Consider the following 13,007-nt stretch of genomic DNA (forward strand, 5'->3'; position numbering starts at 1 on the left):
AGACCTCTGTGATACACAGAGGTGTTCATGATTGTTCCTTCCATAGAAAGTAATTCATGAGCAAAAAACAGGTGAGGTGTTTTGTTTCTACTTTCTCTCTTTGGGTTCACTTTATAACTAAAGGTTAACACACTAGAAGCCGAACCTACTGATAACTTGCCTGAAAAACTATTACAAACACAAACTGAGAGATCTTAATTGAAAGCTATAGGAGGTAAAGTGTTTTTGTGTTTAACATTAGGCCTACAAGATGACAGATGTTCAAGATTGTGTAGCAAAAACAAAACAAACCCAGGACAAAACAAGAAATGCCCGACTGATGTAATGTCAATTTAAGTAAAAACAAAATGTGGTAGTTAACCCACTTCTTTTATAAAGACTGAATGGAGATAAGATTCTTAGGATTCTTGTCACTCACTCTCCCCTACCACCCCGTGCCCCAATTCTCCAGTCATGGGAACCTGGGGTAGCTATAGAACCCTGGGCAAATGACTCAAATTCCCCATCCTTCCATTTTCTCAACTATACAGCAAAGTTTAAAATGCTGTGCACATATCACAGAGTTTTTATGAGCACTAAAACTAGAGGATATGTACAAAGCCCCTCGCACAGTGCCTGGCGCATGGTAAGTGCTCACAATTGTCAACAATGTCATCCCCTTCCTTTTTCTTCCCTTGCGTGGAAGTTTACTGCCAAAACTGGAGGGCTTTTGTCTGCAAACAGGGTTTTCAAGTTCTTTAAAAGACAAAAATCCTTTCTCTGTTTCTCGGCAAGGTCTTGAACTTTTTCTTCTATTGAAATGTCCTTCCTCTGCTAGGCAGAGATTACAACTACCATCACACAGCACATCAGCCACACTACAATGTGCTGTCTCTAACAGTATAATTACTCTTCACCGCAAGGTGAAGACATCCTCATCCTAATTCCTGAAGGCTTGGGATAAAATGCCTTTCTCCCCTTCTAACCCTTTTCTTTTACTGAGCATTTGCCAAACTGCAAAATAAAAGATAATACTAAGTGGATGAAATATACATGATATGCATAATAGGTTGTGTATAGATATACTTTATATGTATTCATGTATTTATGTATAGGCTTATATGTATAGACATATATACACACATATATCTTACACATATTAACTGACCTCAAAGTTGACATTTAAGTTGAAAACCCTGAAGGAAAACTCATTCCCTATGGTAGATATGTGTATGCTTATATGTGCACACACACAGACATACACATTTTTATCTTAATGTATATTCATTATGCACCTTCTCTTTAAAGCAGATGATGTTTTTACAGCAGTGGTATAGCTTCCCTTGTAATTAAATTTAATTATCCAAAAGAATTGACTTTATTTTAAAAATATATTAACTAAAAATGGTACCAGCTGCACTTGAATATGACCAAAATCATGGCAGAGTTGTGAATGACTGGGATTCACTAACACCATGAGGTTTGGGGAGCTACTGTATCAGAATCACCTGTGGTGCTTGTTAAATATGCAGATTCAGGCCAGGTATGGTGGCTCACGCCTATAATCCCAGCACTTTGGGAAGCCAAAGTGGGTGGATCACCTGAGGTCAGGAGTTCAAGACCAGCCTGTCCAACATGGCGAAACCCCCTCTCTACTAGAAGTATAAAAATTAGCTGGGCGTGGTGGCATGCACTTGCAATCCCAGCTACTAGGCAGGTTGAGGCAGGAAAACTGCTTGAACCTGGGAGGTGGAGGTTGCAGTGAGCCAAGATGGCGCCAATACACTCCAGCCTGGGCATCAGAGTGAGACTTGGTCTCAGGGAAAAAAAAAAAAAAAAATGCAGGTTCTCAGCCACCTGAGACCTACTGGATGAGAAGTTTAAGAGTGTGATCCAAGAATCCTCAGAAGATCCTTTTGAGCGCTGAGGTTTGAGAACCAGCACCACGTTCACAAAGTCTCCCTTCCCAGTACGCTTTGCGCCAATGTGCTTGGTGGTACATTCTGTGTCTGGTCCACATACTATAATCTGCTTCAGACTCTGAAGTACTGAAGAGGCCACTCAGTTCACCTGGCCCTGAGTAGGATCCAAGATGGTGCCAAACACATGGGGTGCCAGGTTTATCACACCAATTAGATACAGTAGTCACCAAGTGCAGATGTTTCTAAAAACCCCAAACCCAACATTCACCCATTGCCACCATTACCAGTCATCTGTCTCCTGAAGGGTACAAATCAGTGAATGGGTCTGTTGTTTTTACAACATGTCTTCTCCATCTGAATAAATTTAAATCTTCAAGGGCAATAGTTTTTCCAACATCTTTAGGATTTTTAGTTTACATTTCTTAACTCTGGAGCAAACTCTGGAGCAAGTTTATTCTTCTTGTCTTAAAAGCCCCACACTTCAGCAAAACTCCAGGCACACAGCAGGGCCTACAGCCTGACTGTTTAACCCAGGAATGTAGTTGACCATGGATGTAAACATAGGTCCTTGTTAAATTTGCTGTGGGCATTAGACCTTTACATTAGCAGACACCAATTCAATGCCATATCTTATGATATGACCTCCTTATCAGTAGTCTGTATGTTGGGTTTGATTGTTTGTTTAACTTGACTGTTTTTGGTTTTGGTCTCTAACAGAAACATTGGCTCAACCCACCCATAAGTAATAAGGTGGAACAGTCAATGCCATTGTTAGAATCCTTTTTAAATTAGTTCTTTATTTGAGATTAAGTGGTCAGTATTCACTAATAATATTGGCAATCTGTAGTCAATACAAATTTCCATTTTCAAAATAATATTGGTTAGAGTTACACAATCAGGCATGGATTAACATCACAGGGTTCACAAAATCCACACAATTCAAATTCAGCATCAAGTTGAAAGCCTGGATTACCCAGATATTTTGCTCATGACTTAATTTTACTTTTCTGTGCAACAAAACATACCATAACCTGAAAAAATAAGCCAAAGACTAGAAGCATGAATTTTTAAAAGTTTATGCTAAACTTTTATACTAAAAATAGAATACTATGGCAAAAATTAACCAGATTCCACATGTATCAACACTGATAAATCTCAAGAACATAATTCCGAATGAAGTGGCAGGCCACTATGCACTTACACAATGTGAACACATTTAGGCCAGTACCAAATAGTGTTATTCATAGAATGTAAGTATACATGATATAGAGGATTAAAATATTCAACTGCAAGACAGGAGTTATCTTTGAAGAAAGAGCTAGGGAAACAGAGGTGGCATCAGCTGTACCTGTAATGTTTTATTTCTTAAATAGAACCTGGAGTCAGCATGGCAAAATGATGGATGATGGTACAGGAGTGTTTTTGTTTGTTTGTTTTGAGATGGAGACTCACTCTGTCACCCAGGCTAGAGGGCAGTGGTGTGATCTCAGTTCACTGCAACCTCCCCCTCCCAGATTCAAGCAATTCTCCTGCTTCAGTCTCTCAAGTAGCTGGGATTACAGGTGCATGCACCATGCCTGGCTAATTTTTGTATTTTTGGTAGAGGCAGTGTTTCACCATGTTGGCCAGGCTGGTCTCCAACTCCTGACTTCAAGTGATCTGCCTGCCTCGGCCTCCCAAAGTGCTGGGATTGCAAGCATGAGCCACCACGCCTGGCCAGAAGTGTTCTTTATGTTATTCTCTGTACCTTTTTTCATGTTGAAACTAGTTCATAATTTTCTTTTTAATTCAATGAAAAGATAAAAGAGGAAGGATAGTTGAGCAGGAAGAAAGGAAGGGTAAAGAATCTATGTTGGCCTGAGCACATATCAGATCTAACAGACAGATAACTTCCTTGAATAAAATTAACCCCAGCAAAGAATTCATGCCTTGAAACTAGACCACAAAATACAGCCTGAGAATCATGTGTCTGCACCTACTATTAACTGTGGTCTCCTGCTCATGCTTACTTGACGAAGGCAGACATAACTTGCCAAATCCTATTTCCAAAGAGCTTCAGTAAGCAATTCACAGCTTGGAATTCCTACTATTATTTTTCTAACCAAAAACATTCTCTTGGCTATGGACTCGTACAGGTCTCCACTGCACCCAGGAGGCAAGCGACTTTCTTATACGAAGTAAAGGAAATGGGAAAAAGAAGGAAAATAAAACCTTTAGTGAGGGACTATATTTTCTGAGTTAAGCTAACAGGAATTCATGTATGACTCAATATTTTCAGATCATAACTCATTACCGTTAGATCCTAACTGTAATGTCCATTACAGGAAGAATGCACAAATGCTTATTATTATTTGAAAGCTCCCACCCACTTCCGCAAAATGTGTTAATCACAACATACAACGTTTCCTAAAAGCATGACGTTCTGCGACACTGGCCCCAGAAAGACAAAGGCTGTTGTGCCTCATTCTTCTGAGTCTAAGAGATGGCTTCATTATATTCTTTCCATCCTCATTAGCTTATGAGTTAAGTCGAGAAGGACTGAAAAATTGTTTAAAAGCTATAAGCTGGCAAAGTCAATTTGGCTTTAATCTTTGAGACGGTGTCTTATTTCAACTCAGTATGTAGCACAGTTCTGGGCACTTAACAATTAGATACCCAGTAAGTGTTTCTAGAAGAAAAATGAAAAAAATGAAAAAGAAGGGAGAAGTGCATGAGTCATGGAGTAATGTGAGTTACTCCAAAAGATGGAGTAATGTGAGTCCTGCTCCAAAGGCCATTAACATTCACAGAAATGCTCTGTTTTGTATTCACCTCATCAAGTCACTCAGCCTGTGGAGCCTTTAATGGGTCCCCTTGCTCTGAGAATGAGGCCCTATATCCTCACATGGCTTGTGAAGAAAGACCTGCCTCAGCCGATCTTTGCCCATCTCCGCAGCATCATATCTCATCATTCCTTCTCTCATCAAACTCCCCACAGCTATATCTGCTCCATGCTGAACTATCTCGATTAGGTACAGTTCCCCTAAATGCCACCTTCTCTTCCCTCTCCTCTTTGGACCAATGCATATACTATGTCCTCTACCAGGAACATTATACTCCCTGTTCTTTACTTGGCTGACATCCATTCTTTAGGTCCCCATTTAGAGGATGCTTCTTTTCTCACTGGAAAGACCGCAGTAGGAGGCCCCATCAGGGCCTGTATCGCACCCAGCAGAGGGTCTCCTGCTCTATACAGCAGCTGCTCCTTTCCTCGTCTGTCCCACCCATTCCCCAACCAGGACAGAAAAAGAGAGGACTGGACCTTGCACATGACTGCCTCCCTGGCCTAGAGCATGGCACTGATTTGGGCTCAATAAACGTTTGCTAAGTGAATGAATGTGTTTGTTAATCCATTATCACTGCACAAAATGAAAACTGGAAGATAATATTACTAATGCGTTAGGAGGCACAGCCAAATAGAAGTAGAAAACACATCTGTGCAATTAAAATGCAACTGAAAATATTTTCAATTTATAAAAATCTCATCTACATTCCAATTTTTCAGGAATTCTCTGACAAAATGAGAAGTGGGTATACATATATTGGAATAATATTTTCAACACAATACACAATTTTGTTTTCCTCCTGGGAATGCATGTTACAATGTGTTCATTAAAACATTTCAAATGTCCTTTAAATGTCTTCATAAAGTAGACACAAATCTCTACTTCACTTTGCCCACATGCAAAATCCAACTCAGGCTGGGATTAGTATGTTTAAGTTCAAACTGAAAACAAGTAAACCACAAATCAAAGACTATCACCACCCAGAAGTCATCGCTATCTCCTTCTGGTGATTTCCATGACAGTAAAGATTTCCTCTGGGAAACATTTTAATATTTTTTAATGAAATAGGAAATCATAAAACTACTTTTCTAAGGAACATTCTAATCTTTTAATAAATAATTCAACAAGCTAAATATTAACTTTTAAATTAGATGTGTTTAAGGCATCCAAACACTTCATTTTTTGCTGTTTCTAAACATAAATACATCTACTACCACATAATTCAGAGGAAAAAATTAAACCTGTATCTTGGATATGACAACAATTTTCAATGAAGAAATAGTATAACTGCGGTGAAAATGTCTGTATAAATGGAGTTGAGCAGTCATATTAACACATTGCTATATCTACCAGCTAGCGCTCTTCTTTTCCCGTAAGAATTAGGTGAACACAGAGTCTGAAGAGTAAATCTACACAGTGTGTCATTCCACCAATGACCAACCGATGAGGACTGCGGCTGCTTGCTGGGAGAAAGTAAGTAAACAGGTGGGCAGTAAAATCACACAAAGCCAAACAGAATCTGATACTTTCCGACAATGTCTGGGTTCCAGACAGGAGAACACAAAGAGCAGGTGTTCTCTCCTGCAAAAACCCACACAGACGCTTTAAGGACTGCATGTAACAAGTTGAAGTATCTAGCCCTAAAAAGCCATGAGGCTGAAGGTAGCAACGAGCCCCATCTGTATTCTGGGTCCTTGTCTAACAGTCAAGAGGAAGCTAAATAAAGACCCCTCAAGACAAGGATGACTTTGTTCACTCCTTATCCATCTGCTTCTTCGATCTATACACAGCCCAGCTGTGACATTACTTGTCTTCTGGGAGCCTCAGGGCACCCTTACTTTACCTTCTTCTCTCATGAACCAAGATCCACCTTGGTGGGAATGTGCTGGGCACACTGGAAGACACATGGACAGTTTCTGTGGAACCACTGGTTCCACGAAAACAACTTCCTTTTCTCCCCCACGTTATTGAGATGGAGATAAATCTGCATGCCTAGACTTCCAACCTTAAGGAGCACACACAATTTTCACATCACTGAGGCAATGGTGAGTCAAGGATAGAGCCCAAATCTAGCTCATTCAACCCAACATTCCTCCCACTACAGCCCACAGTGTCCACGTTTGCAAAGACTGCCGTGAGGGAGCTGGTTGAGAGGTCATCAGTGAAACTGGAACAAGAGGACAGTTCTCACTCTGCAGACCCAGGACCTACAAAGAATTCCTCAGATTCCCAGACTCAGCCTGCAGCCTGGTTCTCAGTGTCCACTAGAATGAAAGCTCCAAGTACATCACATCTGCCCTGTTCGTGGTTGAACTTCAGTGCCTAGAACACGGCTGGTATAAAGCCGACATACAATAAACATTTGATGGATTTTTTTCGATGAATGTCTCATACCTTGTTCAGAGATGTTCTGCTCCCAAAGTCACCTCTGTTTGGTTTGTACATTAAAAACTCTAATAGGTAACGCTTATTATGCTTTACAGTCACTTTCTGAATATGGGCAAGAGAAAGTGGACAGCTGCAGAGGGGTCAATAAAAGCCAAAGGCACTGAGGGAACACTTCAAATACATGCTAAACTATTCCTTCCAGGCAAGAAAGCTGTAGCAGGCTGAATATCCCCTGCAAAGATGTCCACACCCGAATTCTGGAGTCTGTGAATATGCACATTTCATGGCAAATGCACTGTGTAGATGTAATTAAAGTTATGAACCTCAAAATAAGGAGATTATCCTGGATTATGTGAAGGGGGCCAAACTGAACACCTGAGCCCTTAAAAGTAAAGAACTTTCTCTGACTGGAGACAGTTCAGATGAGACAGGAGGCGTCAGAGATTTAAAGTGTGAGAGACACTTAACCCACTTGTGGGAGAGAGGTCACACGAAAAGCGTAAGAAGGAATGACGGCAACCTTTAGGAGCAAAAACCAGCCCCTGCTGACAGCCAGCAAGGAAATGGACTTCAGTCCTACAACTGCAGGGGACTGAATTCAGCCCATATCCTGGATAAGCTCCAAAGCAGATTCATCTTCAGAACCCCCCTAAAAAACACAGCCCCACAAACACCTTGATATCAGGCCTGTGAGACTCTAAGAAGTAGACCTAGGTACACTCTGCTGTACCCAGACTTCTGGCCTTGTGAAATAATAAATTTATGTGGTTATAAACTGCTAAGGATTTGGTGACTTGTTACAGCAGCAATAAAAAAAAATTTAAAAATACAATCAGTGAGGACCTTGACCACAGAAGTAAATCAACCTCTCTGGCCAAAATTTGCTAGTCCACTACTATGGCTCCTTCCTGCAGTCCAAAACAGATTGGAGGTTTCTGTGGGACAGGAGAGTGGCCCTGTCCTCACTCTGGGAAAGGTACATGCTGCTTTAGGAAGGACCCAAGGGAAAGTTAGGAAAAGTTCACCTGCCCAGCACACCCTATAGCCAAATATACCTTGTTGAGCAGCAAGACAATAGAAGCTCCTGCCAGGTGGCCCTGAGCTCCTCCAAGAAGTTGTTAACTCAACAGTACAAATGCAATGAGCACTTCGTAACAAGTCTCCCTCATGACTAAGTGCATTTATCCCACAGATAATATTTCATATATCCACCTACCTTTGTTCTCATCAAAAGGATATCTTTTGAGTTAAGTCCAGCTCCCAGAAAATACCTGACACATAATAAGAATTCAACAAATATTGCTCAATGCATGAGTAAGATTTTTAAGTAAAAAGCAGAGAACACCTAATGGAAACTGCTCTTAACCCCAGGGAACTTTAAAAACACAACAGCATTCTGAGATCCAGTATTAATTTTCACACAAGGTACAGACTAGGGCATAAATAAGAATCTTTGGGTGAAAGGCCTTGACGATATCTGAGCAAGAATGCAGTTTTTCACGGAAATATTCACCAGGACCACTTTGCTTGGTATGATCTAACACTGATCTACAGAAGAAAACTTCCATCTCTTCTGAGACAGTCTCACTCTGTCACCCAGGCTGGAATGCAGTGGAGTGATCTCAGCTCACTGCAATCTCCACCTCCTGGGTTCAAGTGATTTTTGTGCCTCAGCCTCTGGAGTAGCTGGGATTACAGGTGTGTGCCACCATACCTGCCTGACAAATTTTTGTATTTTTAGTAGAGAGGGGGTTTTGCCATGTTGACCAGGCTGGTCTTGAACTCCTGGCCTCAAGTGATCCACCCATCTCAGCCCCTGCAACGTGCTGGGATTACAACAGACGTGAGCCACTGTGCCTGGCTGAAAACTTCTATCTTGAAGCAACTGTTTTCAAGGACATAATTTCTATTACTCATGTCAATTAAATTATCAACTTCTATTTATTGAGCACCTATTGTGTGCCAGGCCCCACGCCAGGCTCTTCATATGTATAACCAATAATCACAACAAAGGGTCAAATATATTAAGTGTACATAGAAGAAGAGATAACTGAGGCTTAGGGAGACTAAATAACTGATCCAACGTCAATGCTAGTAAAATATTCAAATGCGATATTCAAACCCAGATCCAGCAGACCCTCCCACACTGCCACACTTTCCCCATGTTGCCAAAACACTGCTTTCCAGAGCACCCAGATTCTGAAGGAGGCCCAGGAGAAAGTCGCAATACCCGTGGCTGGAAACAGGGAAACACATACACACACACACACACAAACAGAAATGTTTCAAAATATGTCTCTTATGAAATTCTACTTTTGGTTCAGAAGCACATATTGAAAGAAGAGTTTCTCTCCCTGTCATGTTGGGCCTTGCATCTGCTTGCTGCTACTGCTGCTGTTCTTGGCGCAGTTAACTGCCCATGTGCAAGTTACCACATGTCACATCCATCTACCATCACACATGTTGAAATTTCAACCAAACAGCAATAGAAAAAGGTTGCTTAATATAAATCAAGTATCAGTCCCTGCATTCCAATTAAGGCCATGCTTAATTCAATAAGTAAGAGTCACATTTCAAAATGTTTGGAAGTCATTTCATCCCAAAGGCTTCCTCAAAAATCATCTCTACACAAAACAATCCTGATAACTCATTCTGTTCTAACTCAAGAGCCCCATTTTGAAGAGAGGTCTCTTGGTAACAGCAGAGGGGTAGAAGCAGAACCTGAGATGCTCCACAAACCCAAGAGATGTGCAGAAATCACCTGGTAGCAGCCACCTTAATCAACACCTGGTCATAAACCAATGGATCCACAAGGCACAACCACAACACAGCAGGATGGGACGCAGTGTGGCTGATGGTTCTGAAGGTGCATTACCCTGCACTCTGTCATGCTGCTAATCCTCCCAGAGAGCTACTGTCAGGTTGAAACGTGAGCTGTTAACTGTCAGATGATGAGGGCTAAACAGTCATTCTACTATGAGTGTAATTCAGGCATTATGGGAGTGGAGGGATTTTACTGGGTTGTGTACACAATAGGTGTTTAAAGAGTAAACACAAATGAAACGGAATGAATGGGCACAGCACCAGAACAAATTACGACGTCTTCTAACAACACCCATCTTTTCCAAAATTTCAATCATTCCAACTGAAAGGGTGAGCATTCCGGTCGTGTAGTGAAGCAGCCCAAAACAGTCCAAGAAAATGATTTCGTAATGAATTTTTTTACCATTCATAATAACCTTCGACCCTCTATGACTCGCAGCACAAAAAAGACCAACAGGCTGCAAATGTCTGCACAAGTCAGCTTCCCTAACTTTTTAGGCCAGTTCCTTAGGGTTGCAAAGATCCCCATAGAGAAATATATCTTAATTTAAATTATAACATGGGACTGGGCACGGTGACTCACACCTTTAATCCCAACACTTTGGGAGGCCGAGGTGGGCAAATCACTTGAGCTCAGGAGTTCGAGACTAGCTGGGCAACATAGTGAAACCCTATCTCTACTAAAAATACAAAAAATAGCTGGGCGTGGTGGCAGGCGCCTGTAGTCCAGCTACTCGAAGGCTGAGGCATGAGAATCGCTTGAGCCTGGGAGGCGGAGGTTGCAGTGAGTCAAGATGGCACCACTGCACTCCAGCCTGGGCAACAGAGTGAGATGGATCTTAGCTCACTGCAACCTCCACCTCCCAGGCTCAAGTAATTCTCCTGCCTCAGCCTCCCGAGTAGCTGGAATTACAGGTACCTGCCATCACGCCGGGCTATTTTTTGTATTTTTGTAGAGACAGGGTTTCACCATGTTGGCCAGGCTGGTCTCGAACTCCTGACCTCACGTGATCTGCCCGCCTTGGACTCTGAAAGTACTGGGATTACAGGCGTGAGCCACCACGCCTGGCCAATACAAAAACTTTTTGATTGTCAATCAAGGGTATGAATCCCGAGGTACGTTTCCAAGGTCACATTCTAGGGTATGATCTGGCAACAGGGTCCAGAAACTGAATATTCTTAATTCCCTGGGAGGACCAACTCTCTATAAAGAATTTGTGCTATACACAATCCAAGAGTATTACAATTTCATTTTATTATAATAAGGAACATCTCTTTCCAGATACATTCTTCCTCCAGGAATCTTCCTCTGGTTTTAAGAGAATCTATCTGGTGAGTAGAAAACCAGAATCCCGGATATTAAATGATGATGTTTGGGGTAAGGAGAGGAATTTCACCAGAGTTCTCAGAACACCTAGAGACACATTTGTTCTGGAACTATACAAAACACTCTGATGGCCAAACTGCTCAGGCTCACCTGCATTTTTTGATTAAGAATGAATGGGTATTCTCACAGAGTGCTTCTCTGAACTATTGCTTCCTAGGCTGAAAAAACTTTGTTGGAATTTTTCCTTGCAATTTTATTACTAATTAAGCTAATTAGTGTGGTCTCATCTAATTCCAGGGCCTTCCAACTGTTGACAGCCCACAATGTCATCTTTACGATGGGTTTTTAAACATAAATAGATATCCATCTTCCCATCAATGGTTTCAAGACTTTATTTTTTTAAATATGAAGAACCTGTTTTCAAAAGAACTCTTGCTTAGTATTATAATAGTAAAAACATGAAAACGCAGGTCTTCTCTGATGGAAATAAGCACAAAAAACTTTTGGCTTAAACTCAGCCACACCCAGCTTAATCTTCCCATTCACCCTTTGGGAGATGGCCCAAAAGTCTGAAAGAACACTAAGAACACTTAGAATACCACTGAACTAAATTATATCACAAACCCCCAGCCAGCCATACTTTTCTACAAAACAAAGTCATGTTGTCCAAGGAAAAACCTCACATTCCAAGAGCATTAGTGTTTGACGTTTCTCCACTGAGCAAGTCTACTTACCAGGATTGGCTTCAGGATGTCCACGTTGGAATGAAGTACTTGCCCCGCTGCAGCCAGTTTCTCCCTTGGTAGGCCACAAAGCTCGGAAACTTCTTGGTCACCAAGTTGAATCACCTCTTCTGATTTTGATCCATTGCACAGACTGGTCAAATGTAACTGGTAGCCTTGCAAAAATACCTAGAAGCATTTCATGCAAAGAGAGACAAGCACAACAGGATTATGAAGATCGGAAGCTGAAGTCTTTGGGAGAACTTCTTATCGATACAGCTTTGAAGATCTTAAAACAGGTACCATGGCAACAATCCAATGCATCAGGTCTCTTTACTGAACCTCAGAATGTATCAAAGCACAAGGCACAATGACAGGACACTTAAAACCTGCAGGTTGCATTAACTCAATACCTCCCATATTCTTGTCCCTCTTGCAAAGAAAAATCCAGAGTCCAACTCATTTTCTTAAGAGTGGGACACATGATTTGGCAAATAGGAATTCAGAGTCTGAATTCCTGGAACCACTTTCATTAGAGGAACAACATCCTCACTATTTTGCAATTTATGTTGTCTCTAAGTAGTATTGGGCTGAAATATGGGGAGAAAGCATTTATGCTGTTTATCTGTAAGTATAGATATTTAACTAAGACACAGAACTATGTTCTAACAATTTCAGAACTTGGAATTCTCCATTTTACTTGCCCTAGAGCAGAGTGCCAGAAAGCCAGGCCTCTTATCATCTCATTGAGAGGCCAATTCTAAGTCATTCTTATCTTTTCTTTATACCAAACCCACTAGAGAGCCTCTTCTTGGTCATATTTTACTTAACTGCCTTTCTGGGCCTCAACAATTCTTCTTCATATGTGGTCTAATGGACCACAAGCTTTGAAAGAAGAAGAGCCTATTTATTGTGCTCACTTTGCATCTACAGTGCTGAAACATTATAGACAGTATTTGTTGAATGAATGAACAATGCAGATTCTTTATTACACCATTACTAACTGCCCTGTTAGTTTAAA

The 13,007-nt window shown here is 41.2% G+C and overlaps 1 protein-coding gene across 2 annotated transcripts in view; it reads right to left on the reverse strand.

Moving 5' to 3' along the window:
- The window catches only part of ABCA1 (ATP binding cassette subfamily A member 1), a 147,979-nt gene that overhangs the window by 66,313 nt on the left and 68,659 nt on the right, over window positions 1-13,007 (reverse strand). For both annotated transcript variants that reach the window (XM_007968523.3, XM_007968524.3), the window contains exon 7: window positions 11,999-12,175. In XM_007968523.3, the coding sequence (XP_007966714.3) occupies window positions 11,999-12,175 (177 nt within the window). The remainder of the gene's footprint in view (window positions 1-11,998; window positions 12,176-13,007) is intronic.

The sequence above is a fragment of the Chlorocebus sabaeus genome, chromosome 12 (assembly GCF_047675955.1).
Source record: "Chlorocebus sabaeus isolate Y175 chromosome 12, mChlSab1.0.hap1, whole genome shotgun sequence".
Classification (NCBI taxonomy): Eukaryota; Metazoa; Chordata; class Mammalia; order Primates; family Cercopithecidae; genus Chlorocebus; species Chlorocebus sabaeus.